Source organism: Gopherus evgoodei, chromosome 9 (assembly GCF_007399415.2).
Source record: "Gopherus evgoodei ecotype Sinaloan lineage chromosome 9, rGopEvg1_v1.p, whole genome shotgun sequence".
Lineage (NCBI taxonomy): Eukaryota > Metazoa > Chordata > Testudines > Testudinidae > Gopherus > Gopherus evgoodei.
In genome coordinates this window covers 48,741,615-48,759,384 of record NC_044330.1, presented here as the reverse complement: position 1 = coordinate 48,759,384, position 17,770 = coordinate 48,741,615, and the positions used below count along the sequence as shown (strand labels likewise).

At 43.2% G+C, this 17,770-nt stretch overlaps 1 protein-coding gene across 10 annotated transcripts in view; it reads right to left on the bottom strand.

Annotated features, from left to right (window-relative positions):
• SAP130 (Sin3A associated protein 130) overlaps nucleotides 1-17,327 on the bottom strand; it is a 33,964-nt gene extending 16,637 nt beyond the window's left edge. For 2 of the 10 annotated variants that reach the window (XM_030574847.1, XM_030574854.1), the window contains exons 1-10: nucleotides 16,632-17,326; nucleotides 15,499-15,616; nucleotides 13,353-13,591; nucleotides 12,203-12,361; nucleotides 10,387-10,498; nucleotides 5,144-5,268; nucleotides 2,381-2,505; nucleotides 1,406-1,556; nucleotides 904-994; nucleotides 548-652 (exon numbers count right to left, since the gene is read on the bottom strand). In XM_030574847.1, coding sequence (XP_030430707.1) covers nucleotides 548-652; nucleotides 904-994; nucleotides 1,406-1,556; nucleotides 2,381-2,505; nucleotides 5,144-5,268; nucleotides 10,387-10,498; nucleotides 12,203-12,361; nucleotides 13,353-13,591; nucleotides 15,499-15,616; nucleotides 16,632-17,123 — 1,717 coding nt within the window. In that variant the 5' untranslated portion in view covers nucleotides 17,124-17,326. Of the gene's footprint in view, nucleotides 1-547; nucleotides 653-903; nucleotides 995-1,405; nucleotides 1,557-2,380; nucleotides 2,506-5,143; nucleotides 5,269-10,386; nucleotides 10,499-12,202; nucleotides 12,362-13,352; nucleotides 13,592-14,733; nucleotides 14,844-15,498; nucleotides 15,617-16,035; nucleotides 16,160-16,631 lie in introns of those variants that run through there. The other 8 variants (XM_030574849.1, XM_030574848.1, XM_030574846.1 and 5 more) reach the window with 8 other exon arrangements.
• Nucleotides 17,328-17,770: the final 443 nt, after the last annotated feature.

Below are 17,770 nucleotides of genomic sequence, written 5' to 3'. Positions count from 1 at the left end.
TTAGTCAGCACCAACAATTTTAAGAGCTTCTGAGTAACACTGTTGGAAACAGATGTCTCAGCCATATTTCACATCTAGATGCTAAGACAGTGAGTGAGGAGATAAACTGGACTAAGTGTCCTACTCTCAAAACACAGTCAGATGCAACTAGGCTCCAGCTAAAACTTCTAGCAACATTGAAGGAGAACTTACTCCTTCACTAAGGAAGACACATTTATATCCCTTAGTAGACATATCCTCAATACATCATACTACATGGTATGAAGTTCCAGGAGGGTCAAGTTTGTTTGGAATAAAGATGCACGTTAGGAGGCCAATAGTTAATTAGACTAACCAAGTGCTTCCAGAACTCTCCCTGCACCATTAAAAAATATATTAGGGCTTATCAAATCTACTTGTTTGTCTCTCCCAATTTGGATTGATTTTTTTGTTATTTCTCTTGTTTAATGTGCTAGTAATACATAGATGCCCCAGACCATCCTGGATGTAGGTGTAAAGAGATGTCAACTGAATTACACCTATTCCATCCGAAGCTGAAATCACTCACCAACTGGGATGTTTGAGGTGGTCACAGCAGTGGCATGGGAAGAGTGGGAGGGCATTGTCATGGTGACAATTGTACTTGTAGGAGCTTGGGTATGAGACACAGAACCTGAAAGACAGAGAGTGACACTATATATTTCTATACAGCTACATCACCCTAATATCCATATCCTAAACACATAGAGAGAATTAGAGAACAAGCACCAGGAATTTTCTATCCACGCATTCCCTGCCCCCTATACCCCCCCCTCAACAAAAACAATTCACATCCTAACTAGGGACAGGATCTCTGATGACTGTTTGCAGAACGAAGACGTTCTGGAGACATGATGGTCCCACTACTGAGCTGTGAATACTCACCGGCCGTGGTTGCTGAAGCAATAGTATTGGTTGCCAAAATGGGTGCCACTGTTGCTGCCGCCACCGGAGTACCGGTACTAAAAATGGTTTTCTAGAGAAAAGGAAGTTTCATATCAAGATAAATGTAGATACATTTTACATTTTATTTGCTTTACAATCATATTGCAGCTATTCCTAAGAGAACAGGACACCAGGTTTCAAGCCTAACTTTGAACCCTGTTCATCACTTACTCTGGGTCATCAAAATGTTGTGGTTCAAAGTAAGAAAAAAATATGGGATAAGGCTATGAAAAACAATTGTGGGCCATGATTTTCTCCCAACATGCACCCTTTCCCCCCACAGCTGACCACCCACACAAATACCTGCCCCTTGCCCATACACCACTTGCACTGACCACACCAAAACACAACTGTGTCCATAACTTTTGACCCAAAAAATCCCAACTTTCTCACAGCCTGAACTGTGGAAGAAACTACACTGATCTCATCTCATGGGATTTACCTGAGCCATGGTGTGGAGCTGCTGTTTTGGTGTTCCTATGGCTGGGTGAGATGGCAGTGTGATCCGAGTTGCCGTGTCCCGCGGCTGCGCAGGGCGCTGAATACTAATAGCTGCAGAAGGTGGGTGCTGCTGGATAGACAGAGTGGGCCGACTGGGAAAAGAGAAAGGACGTTCAGGGAAGTAATCTTTATTTAGTATCCAGACAGCTAAACAAGGATTACTGGCTCTCCCGATACTGGCAAGCAGGGACATCAGACTCCACTTGTCTTCTCTTTGAGGGCTACACTACTATCAAATCCATGTTAACACAGTGACAGAATATGCAGAAGTGCCTGCTGTATAATTCTTATTCTGTGTCTTCCACAGGTGGGAACACACAGATTCTTCAGTATCTAGATACCAACATGAGCAAAACAAGCTAATTTCAATTTCTATTCCTCCCCATACCCTGAGATATTTTGAATATTCCAACACTCATATGCCATTTTCTACATCAACTTCTGCTAGAAGAGGATGGGACTGAATTAGCCAGGTGCTGCCATGGCAGACCAGTAAACCCAATTCCTTGGGAAACAAATTGGTCAAGTTCCTGTTAAGTTCCTGAGTTCCTGTTTAGCTGTTTTTCTCTCTGGGAACAGAAAACAATATTTAGCAGTTACAGTGTTTTTCCTTCACAGAGCTGCAAGCATTTCACACAATGGGTAAGCATTACTTTCCCTTGTCCTACAGATGAACCCACTCAGACAAAGCTTAAGTGATGTGCCTAAAGTCACACAACAAGTCATTGGCAGAGCAAAGAACCCATGTCTCCTGACACACTCATGTGCTGTATCAATTGGACCTCAGCAGAGAAATCTTCAACTCCTATATAGTATTTCTGACATTCACGGGGTATCAGCCTTCTCTATTCCCTTTCATGCTATGTGAATGTCAGGAATCTTGGGGCTCCTCAAGACACTTTCCTTATGTGTTTACCTCAGGGTTGATTCTGTAGCATGTGCTGCTGTTGTAGTAATAACTGGAGACTGAGCTCTTGTGGCAGAGACTGTTGCTATTACAGCAGGAGGGATAGTGCTTGATGTCGTCACAGGAGGACGAGACTGTAAAGATAACAGAATAATAAAAGTAAGTCACAATGATGCAATTGAGAAAGTAGCTGGGAAATACTTTGATAAAGCCAAATTTCCTAGATCTCAGTATAAAATACTGGGAAGTAGAGATGTTCCCAGCAGGGCCGGCTTTAGGAAGTGCAGGGCCCAATTTGAACGTTTTCGGCGGGGTCCCAGCAGGGATGACTTAAAAAAAAAAATGTAAAAAAAATTTTAAAAAAATGCCTTTCATAAGTTAGCAACCGGTTCCCTATAAAAAGTTCTGATTTCAGGGATGTACCCAGTATTTATTTTTTGTACCAACAGGGTTACCATATGTCCATATTTTCCTCCCGGGTGGCCATTTAAGAACCAAAAAGCCTGACATGTTCGGGAAAATACAGATGTATGTTAACCTTACCTAAAGTTCTTTTTCAAAAAGATGGGCCTGAACTAGAAATGAGCTCTGTTTCACTTGTGTGGGTCCCCGCCATTCCCTGGGCATGTGCTAGGGTGACCAGATGTCCTGATTTTATAGGGACAGTCTCGATTTTTGGGTCTTTTTCTTATATAGGATCCTATTATCCCCTACCCCGTACTGGTTTTTCACACCTGCTGTCTGGTCACCCTAGGGTGTGCATATGTGTGGGTCCCAGCTGCTCCCTGCCCCCCTCACTGAAGCAGGTGTGCAGGGTTACTGCCCTGGGAACTGCAGGGCACCAGTGGACATGGGGCTGGCTGGAGGCAGGGCAGGGGCTGACTAGAGGTAGGGTATGGCTGCAGGCAGGACAAGGAGTGGGGCTTGTCCTGCCTGCACAGGCTGGCTGGAGACAGGGGTGTGGGGGCTGGGCTGGCTGGTTTAAGGCAGGGCCGCAGGGGGGTGCGGCATGGGTTGGCAGGGCTAGAGACAGAAGAGTGCGGGACTGGCTGGCTTCAGGTGTGGCAAGGGGTTGGCTGGAGACAGGGCAGGGAGTGCAGGGCTGGTGCAAGCAGAACAAGGGGTGCAGGGCCGGTGCGGGCAGGGCAGAGGGTGCGGCAGGGGCTGGCTGGAGATGGGCTGGATGCAGGCAGGGGGTGCGGAGCTGGCTGGAGACGGGCTAGCTGTGGGCAGGGCAGGGGGTGCGGGGCTGGCTGCAGACAGGAGCTGGCTGCCAGCAGGGCAGGGGGTGCAGCAGGAGCTGGCTGCCGGCTGGGCAGGGGGTGCAGGTACGGGGGTACAACCCACCCTGTACGGTGAGTACCCCCTTCTCCTTCCTCCCCCACCAGGGTCCCTGGGGCTCAGGGACTATTTAAAGGGCCCAGGGCTCCCCTGCTTCTACTGCCCCGGCCCTTTAAATAGCCGAGGGAGTCCTGGGGAAGCGGTGGGGCTCCGGGGCGGTAGAAGCAACGGGAGCCCCGGACTTTTTAAATAGCCCACAGAGCCCCACAGCCCTACCCCAGGGCTCCAGCAGTGGGGCTCTGGTGGCAATTTAAAGGGCCTGGGGCTCCAACCCCTGCTGGTAGCCCCAGGCCCTTTAAATTGCCCCCTGGGGAAGCCGGGCCACAGCAGTGTGGCGCACTGGCTCTTGCTGGTTTGCCGGACCAGGGCTTGGGCACGGGGCCCTCTTAGGTGTGGGGCCTGATTCAAGGGAATTGGCTGAATTGGCCTAAAGCCAGCCTTGGTACCCAGTCTATAAAACTCTTTTGTGAGCTCCTAAGAAGCGCTGGCCTGGTTTTCAGAGCAGAAGCATCAGAGGTATTTGATGATCAAAAGCAGTTAAAAGATCAGATATGTACGGAAACTGTTCCAATGATTCAGAGCTTCCATATGCTATTAGAAAATATGTTTTTTATTTTGTTTTGTTTTTTATTTTATTTTGATGCATTCCATTCATGACTAAGGGAGGGAGGGAGGGATAGCTCAGTGGTTTGAGCATTGGCCTGCTAAACCCCGGGTTGTGAGTTCAATCCTTGAGGGGGCCACTTAGGGATCTGGGGCAAAAATCAGTACTTGGTCCTACTAGTGAAGGCAGGGGGCTGGTCTCTATGACCTTTCAAGGTCCATTCCAGTTCTAGGAGATAGGATATTTCCATTATTAAAAAAAAATTAAAAAACTACCAAACATAATCTATACTATAGACAGTTATGCAAATGTGGTTACATTTGGACATAACTATAAAAATATGCACAACATTATGTGGAATCAGACATACACATGAGCATGCACCATCTCATTTTAAATATATATATTTCCTGGTCCACTATTAGATTTATATCATCCCCATCAAACTGATTTAAAGTTTGAGTATAAAGTAAGAGCACAAACTCAAGCCAGGTCTTTTTGGACTTAAATAAAGTTTTCAAGCATATTCAGAATGAAGACTTCTCCAGAGTTTACAGACCTTTAAACTGTCTACAAACTGATTAATCTCCAGCTCATAGTTAGCCTACAAAAAAGCCTGTAAAGCTTTCTGCATAGTGCTGCCAATACCAGCTTCATAAGGCTGGGATGTCTAAATAATAAAAACAGAAGCGATGGTTGCCAATGCCAACAGTCCAGTACATAAAGGATGCTAATGTTATGTTCTGGGTGGATTCCTCCTAAAAGCCAGGAAGATCTCTGAATGAACAGTAATAGAATGTCTGCAATACAGCATGATTGCCGCTTGCCTGGATTGGTTGATGAATGATGTGCTGAACAGCTGGCTGAGCTGTAGCTGCATTTGGCAACTGTGAAGCTGGCCTCAGAACTGTGGTTACTTTAGAGCTGGACATCACAGCAGCCGCTGCCGCACCTGAAGAACAAATCACATGTGCTATTGCAAAATGTATCAAAATGACTGACTTACCAATATACAGAGAGGCATGTAAAATTAAGAAGGTTGTAGAGGAGTTTTTAAACTAAGGGCTGGGAGAAAGACAACAGCGTGGAGGAGCACATGGTTCAAACAGAGACATCCCTAGTGGGTTTATTAAAGGGGAGTGTCTATATCCTAGTAAAGAAGAGAAGGCAGAAGTTGATAAACTATAAACAGGAACTGAAGAGAAACAGTCAAATGAAAAAAAGTCTCATTCATTTATATCACCTGAAGGCAGACAACTAAATAATGACAAATTTTGTAAGTGCTCGTATACAGATGCTAGAAGTTTAAATACTAAGATGGGTGAACTTTAGTGACTGGTATTAAATGAGAATATTGATTTAACAGGCATCACAGAAAATTGGTGAAACAATGACAATCAATAGGACACAGTAATACCTAGGGAATAAAATATTCAGGAAAGACAGAGTAGGTTATACTGCTGGGGGAGGGCACTACATGTGAAAGAAAGCTTAGAGTCAAATATAGAAAAATGTTAAACAAACCTAGAATCTCTATGGATAGAAACTGCATGCTTGAATAGTAAGAGAATAGCACTAAGAATACACTACTGACCACGTGAACAAGATGATGACAGTGATTGTGAAATGCTCAGGGAGATTAAAAAGGCTACAAAAACAGAAAACTAAAAAATAATGGGGAATTTCAACTATTCCCATACTGACTGGGTACATGTCACCTCACAACAAGATACAGAGATATAATTTCTAGACACTACTAATGACTGCTTCTTGGAAGAGCTAGTTCTGGAACCCACAAGGGGAGAAGCAATTCTTGATCTTGTCCTAAGTGACAAGAAGTGATTGTAACTGTACCGCTCAGTAATAGCGACCATAATATAAATTTAATTTAATATCCCTGTGGGGGGGAACACCAAAGAACCCCACCTCACTAGCATTTAACTTCAAAAAGGGGAACTACACAAATATGAGAAAGCTAGTTAAACAGAAATAAAAGGAACAGTCACAAACAAACTTTAAAAACACCACAGTAGAGGCTCAAACTATATGTATACCCTAAGTGAAGAAAAATAAAAAAATAGTAAGAGGAGAGGGAAAAAAGTCACCACGGCTAAACAGAGTAAAGAGGGGGTTAGAGACAAAAAGACATCCTTTAAAAATTTGATGTCAAATCCTACTGAAGACAACAGAAAGCAGCATAAACTCTGGCAAGCAAAATTAAAATGTCCAGTTAGGCAGGCTGAAAAGGAATTTGAAAAGCAACTAGCAGACTAGAAGACACAAAAACTAACAGCAAATTTTTTTTTTCAAGTACGTCAGAAGCAGGAAACATGCCAAACAATCAGTGGAGCCACTGGACAACTGAAGTGCTAAAAAAAGCACACAAGGAAGACAAGGCCATTGAGGAGAAGCTAAATGAATTCCTTGCATTGGTTTTCACTGCAGAGGATGCAAAGGAGATTCCCACACCTTAGCCCTTCTTCTTAGGTGATAAATCTGAGAACTGTCCCAGATGGAGGTGTCAATAGAGGAGGTTATGGAATAACCAATTGATACATTAAGAAGTAATAAGTCACCAGTACCAGATAGTATTCACCCAAGAGTTCTGAAGGACTCATATGACATTACAGAATTACTAATTGTGGTATGTAACCTACTGATTAAATCAGCCTCTGTACCAGATGTAATGCCAATTTTAAAAAAAGGCTCCAGAGGCAATCCTGGCAATTACAGGCTGGTGAGTGAAATTTCAGTACCAGGCAAATTGGTCTTTTGTAAAGGGAAATCATGCCTCACCGATCTATTAGAATTATTTGAGGGGGCAGGGGGTTAACAAACATGTGGACAAGAGCGATCCAATGGACAGAATATACTTGGACTTTCAGAAAGCCTTTGACAAGGTTCCTTACCAAAGGCTCTTAAGCAAAGTAAGCAGACATGGGATAAGAGTGAAGGTTCTCTCATGGATGAGTAACTGGTCAAAAGACAGGAAACAAAGGATAGGAATAAATAGTCAGTTTTCACAGCGGAGAGAGATAAAAGGCAGAATTTCCCAAGGATTTGTACTGGGACCTGTGCTGTTCAATATATTCATAAATGATCTGGAAAAAGGGGTAAACAGTGAGGTGGCAAAGTTTGCAGATGATATAAAATTACTCAAGATAGAGATCAGCTGTGGACTTTACTAAGAGTTACAAAGGGATCTCACAAAACTGGGTGACTGGGCAACAAAATGGCAGATGAAATTCAGTGCAGATAAATCCACAATAATGCACACTGGAAAACATAATCCCAACTATACACACAAAACAATGAGATCTAAATTAGCTGTTAAGACTCAAGAAAGATTTTGGAGTTATTGTGGATAGTTCTCTGAAAACATTTGCTCAATATACAACCGCAGTCAAAAAAGCTAACAGGATGTTAGGAAACATTAGGAAACAGAGATAATGAGACAGAAAATATCATAATACCACTATATAAATCCATAGTATGCTCATACCTTGAATACAGTATGCGGTTCTGGTCACCTGATCTCAAAAAAGATAAATTAGAATTGGAAAAAGTATAGAGAAGGGCAACAAAAATGATCAGAGGTATGGAATAGCTTCCATATGAAGAGAGATTAAAAACTCGGATTGTTCATTTTAGAAAAGAGACAACTAAGGGGGGATATGATAGAGGTCTATAAAATCATTAATGGTGTGCAGAAAGTAAAAAAGGAAATGTTTTTACTTCTTCATATAACACGAGAACCAAGGGTGGCTCAATTAAATTAATAGGCAGCAGATTTAAAGAAATATAAGAAAGTACTTCTTCACATAACGCACAGCCTGTGGAACTCATTGCTGGGGATGCTGTGAAAGCCAAAATGAGGACTGATTTAAAAAAAGAACTAGGTAAATTGATGGAGGATAGGTCCATCAATGGCAATTAGCCAAGATGGTCAGGGATGCAACTCCATGCTCTGGGTGTGCCCAAGCCTCTGACTGACAGAAGCTGGGTCTAGATGACAGGAAAGGGATCACTTGATAATTGCCCTGTTCTAGAGCATCAGGCACCAGCCACATCTGACAAAGTGGGTATTCACTCACGAAAGCTCATGCTCCAAAACGTCTGTTAGTCTATAAGGTGCCACAGGATTCTTTGCTGCTTTTGTTGGAAAACAGGATACTGGGCTAGATGGACCACTGGTCTGAGCCACTATGGCCATTCCTATGTTCTTATTTTATACTTTTAGTTTTCATTCTAGTGATGCAACTTCGAAATTATGGTTAAGAATAATGATACTCAAGGGATAGAGAAGGGTTTTTTTTGTAATTAGCAATAAAGGCCAAAAAATCCTAATCTGCTTTGTTGGACCTTTTCCAACTTCTTACATTTAATAATGTTATTTCATAAATCTGATCTTTTTCAATTGCAAACTATTGAAATAAGTGAGTAGGAGTAACTGAAATAGTTTGCATATTAAATGAGTGTGTAAAAAGTGACCGAGCAATTCTGTTAACCTATCTCCATCTGCTGAAGAACAGAGGAAAGATGGATGCACAATAAATGGAAGCTATTTTTAAAAACACCACAGCAAAATGCATGGCATCAGTTCAGTAATCTGTCTACTGTTTGCTGTACCAAAATTATCAGACATCTACAGTGTGAAAACTAGAATCAGAAAAACAATTTAATCACCCAAAACCTCAAGCATGTCAACAGCAATTTTAGTTCATAGAAAAATCAACTGTTTGTGTTTGCAAGAGGATCACAAACATAATAATTCACTCCAAATAGTATGCAGTCAAATAATTTGAAGGGAAACATACAATTTCTGCAGATTTCACTCAATATTACCTAGAGTGAGTAATTTAACAGGAAGAAAATATGAACAAGATATTGGAAACAGACAGACTGAAAATAAAATAAGTATTAAGTGAAAATACAAAGAGCAATTGATGTTAAAGTGGGTTCCCCAAAAGGCTCAAATAGACACAAATTAAATGCTCAAAAAACAATGACAAAAATGGACACATGCAAATTCTTCCATATGGTCTGTAAAAGACTGCAAATACAGCTACACGCTCTTTCCCAAATACTTTAGCGAAGTACACTTTTGCACACACAACATATTGCATACACAAATATAGGATCACTGAAAGTGCAGTACGCCCAGAGTGCACGCTCTTTAGAGCTTTATACCTATTTGTGAACGAAAATCACTATTAAGAGTATAGAGCAGTATTTTTTTTTTAAATTAGCTTAAAAATTTTAGATTTCTTTCTTGAGCAACTGCATAATATTGTGATCTAAACATACCAATGCTCCGTGTAAGTACAGAGAAGAGGGACATGGAAGCAAAAATTTGGTAGGTGTTTTTTTGTATCAATCTGATTTTACCTAAGACTGGAAGCCCAATTAATAGACCTTAAAGATAAGCCTGCTATCAGAAGCCTGAAAGACTTAAATTATCCCTCAAATAGCAATCATGCTAGCTGACCTGGTCTCTCCTCTTAAAGTGACGGATGTTCTGCTTTACAAGCTACAGAAAGAGAGGCTAAATAAACCACAATAGCCAAAATCATGAGAGAAGAGACAAAAACCTACAAAGCTAGAACAAACAATTGTCTCAGACACAAGTCTGAATGTGCACCACTTGACACAGTAATACACCTAACTACAGAATAGGAATGATATTGTGGCGGATGGATAGGAGACAGACTGCAAGGCATAGTAAGCAACCAGGAGCGAGCAGTGAATAAATTGTGACATTTTGCACAATAGACTTCCCTAAACTAGGCCATGTTTTCTAAAGTACACCACTGTTCTGCCAGCACAGTGTTCAAATAGAAGATGGTGCTGATACCACCATGTACACCTGCACTAGGCAGTTTTAGAAAACATAACACTTAAAATGCCAGCAGCAACCTGGAGCCCTGTCTACTTTAGCATTCTTACTGCTAGAGTGATACCCAAATTAACAATAGTGGGAAACTTTAAGGGAAAAAAGAAACTAGTGTAGATGCAGCCTTCTTGAGCAAGTGAGAAAAAGAGCCATTTTTACAGCTCGCATTGACTTCACCTCGAGGTAAGTGAGAAGCTCCAATGTGTAAAGGGGGGCCAGGAGCACTACTTCGGATGATAGACATCTGAACATTTGTTGCCATGATATGGTGCAAGTTACTGGGATGTCCCTGCAGGGAGAAAAAAAAAAAAAGAAAAAAAAAAGAGGATTCCATAAGAAATGTTGCCCAGAGAGAAAGATCACAGGTAACTGCCCACATTAAAAGGTCAAATGCAGCAACAAATCACATTTAACAATTTTGTGGAAATACACTAGTATGCAGAGGTATTAAAAATGAGAGGGGGGTACAGACGAACATTTCTGCAGGATGAAGCTGCAGCCTCCTTCCATTTTCAGTGGAAACTCTCAAACACACATCTACTCAGGCAAGTATATGTCAGTTACCAATTTCTCTTTCCCTCCAAGTCACTGTCCCATTTCGATTGGGCAGGTGGCATTTCTGCATCTGGCGATCTCTTTAGACAGTTCATATCAAACCATTCAGCAGAATTAACAGAAATATGGGAGACTGAGAAGAACTGCAACATATTAAATTAACTCCTCATATTTCACTTATAACTGCCTTTCCAGACATATTTAGGAACGTCACTTAAAAATAAGTAATTGATGTGATTCCCTAGTAGTTAGAAACACCTACCCTAAAAATTCATGAACAGTATTTGCTAATCAGTTACAAATAAAGTTTAGTAGGTACCACACATTACATTACGTTAACCTAATGGTATTTCACTTGGTAGAGCTGAGTATTGTTTCTGGTAAACGAGTTTTGAAATGCAAGAATCAGGAGTGTGCTTTGGCATTAACTCCTTGGCAGGCATTCACATCAAAGCCTTGCCTACGCTCAGAGCTTTCAGAAGTTCTTCACTATTGGTCTGGTGTGGGACAGCACTGGTGGGGCTACAAAAAGCAGAACTTGTATAAACCAGTTGCTTACCAATACATCAACTGGACTTGCTCTGAGTAGAGCTAGACAACAAGGTGATCAAACAAACAAACAGCATCCGTTTACACTAGCATGTCCGTTGGTAGAGCAGCAACAGTGAAAGAGTTTAAGAAAATGCTCATTATTTCAGTCTGCTTGCAGGTCAGTATGCTACCACCTTATATGTTCTGTCAAATAGAGTCTCAAAACTAAAACTAGTATCTTTCTAAAAGAGTAAAATGATAGCTTCACCTTTGCAGAAGAAGGGATTGTGCTTTGTTCTGAAGAATGGGCCTAAATCAGATTTCTTCAGATTTATCTGGCCCCAGCTTATTAGACGGACCAATGGAGATGCAACCATCATCTGCCTAGGGCAGTGGTGGGCAACCTGCGGCCTATCAGGGTAATCCACTGGCGGGCCGTCAATTTGTTTACATTTGCACGGCTGCTCACAGCTCCCAGTGGCCGCAGTTCGCTATTCCCGGACAATGGGAGCTGTGGTGTGGGCCGCAGGGACATGCTGGCCGCTGATTCTCGCAGCTCCCATTGGCCAGGAACAGCAAACTGCGGCCAACCATGCAAATGTAAACAAACTGGCAGCCTGCCAGTGGATTACCCTGATGGGCCGCAGGCTGCCCACCATTTGCCTAGGGTTTTAATGGGGTGAGGCCCTATGGCCCGTGCTTCATCTCCCTACTCAGCTGCATTTTTCTTATGGGGAGTCTGCTCCCATCTCCACACTCTCTTAGTGGTTACTAATACTTTGGGGAGAAATGATGGACTAGTTCATCCCCCTCTCAAGATCTCCCTGCTCTACTGATGGTTTCTGGACAGAGGAACTTTCAACCAACATCCCACTTCAGTAAATAGCAAGGTAGGGAAAAAGGAAACCTGTTGTCCACTGATTGTTGCCACAGGAATAGCTGAGGCTTGTGGGATACTGCTTTCCATGGTTACAGTAACCTGCCCAGGAACCTTGGTAGGAGCTGACATTGTAGAGGGTGGAGCAGGAGCAATAGGCCGGCTGGGCATGGTGGGCTTCATAGGAGGCTGCAAGAAACAAGAAAAATAGTGACAATTCAATATGAGGAAGTAGAGACCTCTCTTCAAAAATCACAGCCTGGCGAGGTTTGCATCAATAGCGCTAACAGGATATATGTGTTTTGGCAGGCAGGGAAAAAGCATGGGTCCCTTTCAGCTGAGAAAAACTGGAAGGAAGCAACTCTTTTGGCTAAGGTGGTGTCTCACTGAGGACATTACTTAGCACAACAGAACCCCGATCATATCTCCCAGAGTGTCTAGATACACAAACAAATATCACAAATACAGACAAAAAGCCAAACAAGACAGACATTAGTATCCTGATTTACTTTTTAAAAAAACTTTTAATCTCCCTTTTCTCTTCCCTTCTTAGCCTTTAGATTTTCTGCACAACTCCTCTTCTGCCAATTAGATCTTAGATCATGTTTTGTTAAGGTTTAGATGGAAAAAAGAGAAAACGGCTGTAATCAACCATTGCTCAAGTTACAACCACCCCTTACAAAGGTCTCTGTCTTGTGTCTTTTTAACCTCATCTTCACAAAAATGATTCTGCCCAGCTGTAGGAATTGCCTAGTTTTTGCATGATTCTCCATAACTTCATTTTAATGCTCTATTTATATACACAAGTGAGTATCTCACTGACATTCTTTCCTCCCTCTTCCAGGAATGAATAGGGGGGTTGTAAAATTGACTTAGATCATCCTTAATCTAGGAAATAAAGTAAGTGGAAAGGTCACAAAATGTGGCCTAAGGGCTGCAAGGTTCCCAATCTGCCATCTGGAGTAGGGGTACCATACTGAAGAGGCACATATTGACAGAAGAAGAGCACGGAAAACAGCTGAATAAATAAAGCAATTTATAGAAAAGAACATTTTAGTCAAGAGGAGGTAAATGAAATACAATTGAAATTAGTCAAGAGCTGTTTGACTGAACTTGGAAAGTATTAACTCCTCTAGTGGCTTATTTGCACTATCAACTCAGTCATGATCCACCTCATTACCTTCATAAGTCCCTCTGAAAAGGAAAGTGGCACTGCTGGGGTCAAATGTGCCGGCGGAGCTGTCACTGTAACTGCAGCACCAGATTGGACCGTATGGTGCTGTGCCAACATCTGAACCTGTGGGTATGGCCGAACAACCACTGGTTCCTGTTTCTCTTCACGAGATTGTAGAGAGCCACCAGGACCCATGTGCTCTCTGGGAGCAATTTCTGACTCTCGATTAGATTCATCACTCACTGCTGAGGAAAGAAAAAAGGAACTATAAAGAAGAGGATAAAAATGGGTAAGAAGTATGCACTCTTGTCCACAAGCCCAGAAATGGAATGTCAGATGCACACATATAAAGGCAGTTTGTTTAAAACCTCCAGAACAAGAGACATTCACTGAATGTCATTATGAAAAACCTGCTTGAAAAACAAACGTCTCCAGAATGTCATCAATCCTCCTGCAAAGCATGCTCTGCATTCCTCTTAGAGCCCTAAGGATTATCCCCACACATCATGGTCTAACCCAAGTCACTCTCAAGGCACAATCATCCTTCTTAAAATAAACCTCTCACTGTAACTTCTCTTTAAAGTGAATAATTAAATTTAAATGAACAAAATAAACTGATCAAGATCATCAGGCAAATGACTAAGGCATGGATTCAATGTAATTAATAGGCAACAGGTTTAAAAAAATAAAAGGAAGTTCTTCTCCATGCAGCGCACAGTTAACTTGTGGAACTCCTTAACCGAGGAGGTTGTGAAGGCTAGGACTATAACAGCGTTTAAAAGAGAACTGGATAAATTCATGGTGGTTAAGTCCATAAATGGTTATTAGTCAGGATGGGTAAGGAATGGTGTCCCTAGCCTCTGTTTGTCAGGGGATGGAAATGGATGGCAGGAGAGAGATCACTTGATCATTGCCTGTTAGGTTCACTCCCTCTGGGGCACCTGGCATTGGCCACTGTCGGTAGACAGATACTGGGCTAGATGGACCTTTGGTTTGACTTGGTACGGCCGTTCTTATGTTCTTATGTAATTTTTTATTAAAGACTTCACTAAACGCAAGATTGTCCAACCACTCTATCTAATTAAAAATAAAAATAAAGGGTCAAAGTAAAAAACTACAACAATCAAAGCACAAAAGCTGCCACAACAGTGATAATTAGACTAAAATTGGAATTTCTGTCTTATTTCCATCTCATAAATTCATAAGAGCACGGGAAGCTCAGTTGTAAACTGTATTTAAACATTAGTTATTATTAGGCAATCAAAACCTAAGTAGAATTTGTTTTATATTTACTGTACAACTCTCAGAATCTCCTACCATAATTATGTATTTGAATACTAAATACATACTTCCTTCCATTTTACTCTACAAGATCAGACTGACTTACTGCTGGAGGCATCAGTAATGTGGTAACTCACTACTCAGGCCCTGATCCTGCAATGAGCTCCAGGTCGAGGCAGGCATCTGGTAGCACAGACCTCATTGCAGAATTGGGACCTAAGACATCAAACACCAGTCAAAAGTTATGGAGATAATGAAACACTAACAGGTACTTCTAAAGTGGGTTTGAAAACTATCAGACATATAGTCTCATTTAGCAAATAATTAAAGGAACATTGACAAATCAATTGTTTTTTTTTAATCCGCTTTCTGACAGTGTCCCTTTAATACATCAGTTAATCATACAGTTCTATTTATACGTGATCATGGTCCATGTTTACTTCTGTGTGGTTTGCTCTGAAGCCGCTCCTTATAGTTCCAACCTATCTGTGATTTCTTTGCAGTTCTCTCCTCCCCAACGGAGAACTCAACTAGTATGTCCTACACCAACTAGAATTTACTTTTTAGATAATTTCTAAACAGGGACTTGTGGTCAAAATGTTTTTGCTAACATTGTTTTCCTAAGGCAACTTGCACATTCCCAGCCCACACTGATCCAGTATGACACTTGACGTATGGAAGAAGAGCTTCTTACAATTCTTCAAATTAATATACCTAATTATATCAAAGTCTGAGTCATGTCTGTCCTTGATGTGTTTAAATATCCACAATCACCTCAATACAATACTTCTGAGCATGCTGAAAATTGTCTCAAAATTCCTCAAAATAAAGCTGCTTGTTAGGAAGAATGAAACTCCAATAGATGTCTTACCTGTGGTTGTTGGGTTTATCAGCCCTGTAGATCCACTGGTGGACATTGGGGGTGGAGCTTGTCCTAGTCCTGCAGGAGGGGCTCCAGAACGAGAAAACTGCTGAGAACTCATTTCCACCTGCACAACATGAAGAATATTTTAAAGCAACATAGTTCTAGCAGTATATTCAACGTACAATGCTAGAGCTGACGCTGATGAGATTTGATCCCTCCCATGTCATCCAGGGTCTGAGGTGACAATTTGTAACACGGCCCCATAGAAGAATGACCATGAATTTTAATGAAAAAAAAATCTGGTTTGAAAGCAGACACGTTCTCGTTTAGGAATGGAAGCTGGACAGTGCCCGACACTTCCACAGTCCGATCCCCGGGAGCGCGGAGTTCAGCTGGGATGTGGATGAGAGAGACCAGATTTGGGAGCGCAGAGGGGTGTTTCTCACAGGGGCACTTCCCGGGGAACGCGGGCAGCGCTCTATACACAGGACAGCAAGCGTGACCCCGTGGCTGTGCAGCAGCAGCTCGGAACAGCTGCTTTACCCAGCCCCGAGAGGGGGAGTCCCCAGGCACCCTCCGGCCTGCAGCGGGGACCAGCCCTGCGCGAAGGGCCGGGGAGCCTTCATATCAGGGACCCCGCGATAAACCGGCTACTCGAGCCTCCGCTGATTGGATGGAGTAGAGCAGACGACATCACTAGTCCTGCGCCAATCTAGGGTCACGCTGGGCCATGAGCCAATTAAACGCAGTTAAAGGCTAGTACCCTCAACCAATCGGGAGCCCGTTCTACTGATGACCTCACGAGAGAGCTAGCCAATGGGATAAGAACCTACGGACCAATAGGGAGCCAGATAACGCCCCTATTGCTGTGAGGGACGCGCAAAGCCCGGATGTTCACAAGCAATAAAGCGCAGCGGCCACTGACAAGCCGTTTGCAGCCGCGGGGCAGCTAAAAACAAACGGGGTAGCTCCCCGCTAACACCCCCGGGGGAAGCGGCTCTTGGTCCCCGAGAAACCGCAGCCGGGTCTCCTTTCAGCCTCCCACGATCCTCTGCCGCCGGGTCCGCTGCGGTCGCCCGGAGTCCGGCTCCGAAACCCCTTTTCGGCTGCTCGGCCGAGCTGTCTCTGAGCTGGCCTACCTGCTGCCCCGCGCGCGATGGGGCCTGGCGCAGCCGCTTGCGGATCCGTTTCTCCCGCTGCCAGCGATGCTCAGACCCAAGCTCTCCTTCCACCGCCGCAGCCACCCTCCACCTGATTGGCTTCGGTTGGTCCCGCCCACATTGGCGTATCCCGCCCAGTCTGCGCAGGGATAGGCTGAAACGGAGACGTAGAAGAGGCTTCTGGGAAAAGTAGTTCAAAGCGAGGGCCGCAGAGACAACCCTGCTAGAATGCGGAAGAAGGCGGGGCCTGCTTTTGCGCACTGATTGGCCAAGACAGTGGCGGCGCGGGGCCGGACGGAAATATAATTTGGATCCAGAGTGGTAATGAGGTGATCTCGCGAGATGTGCATTTCGTGGAGGTGGAGAGAGGCTAGAGACGGGCTCCCTGTATCGCTGAACCTTCTTGAGCGTTGCAGACCTGTGCCTGGCACTGGAGCTTTGGCCTGTGCGGTGGGTCGCACGGGTTCCCATAGCTGCACGAGACTTCCTTGATTGGCACAGGGGCTATAGGCTCATACCTTACTTGAGCTCTTATTTCTGTCCGGCAGATACCAAGCTGTAAACAGCTGCTCAAACAGTTATTTTTCATATCCTTAGTAACATTTGTAAAAGTTGATATAAACAAAATAGCATTTCAATAAAACAATCATCCCTGCATAATCCGTAATTCTACTATACAAACCCTTTAGGACTCAACAGAGAAATGTGAACTACTTTGCAATAGCGTGTATAGGGGATGGCTGTAGGAATGGGAGTTTGCTAGGTTGGGTTTGGAGGGGATGGGGATGCAGCTAATACATAATAGGACTTTGGCTCTTTTCATCAGTATACCTCAAAGTAGTCAGTGTCCTTATGTACATTTTACAGATGAGGAAATTGAGGCATAGGCCTGGTCTACACTATGCGGTTATACCGAATTTAGCAGCGTTAAACCAAATTAATCCTGCACCCGTCCACACAACAAAGCCCTTTATTTCAATATAAAGGGCTCTTAATATTGATGTCTGTATTCCTCCCTGACGAGGGGAGTAGCGCTCAAATCAGTATTGCCATTTCGGATTAGGGTTAGTGTGGTTGCATTTCAACGGCATTGGCGACCGCGAGCTATCCCACAGTGC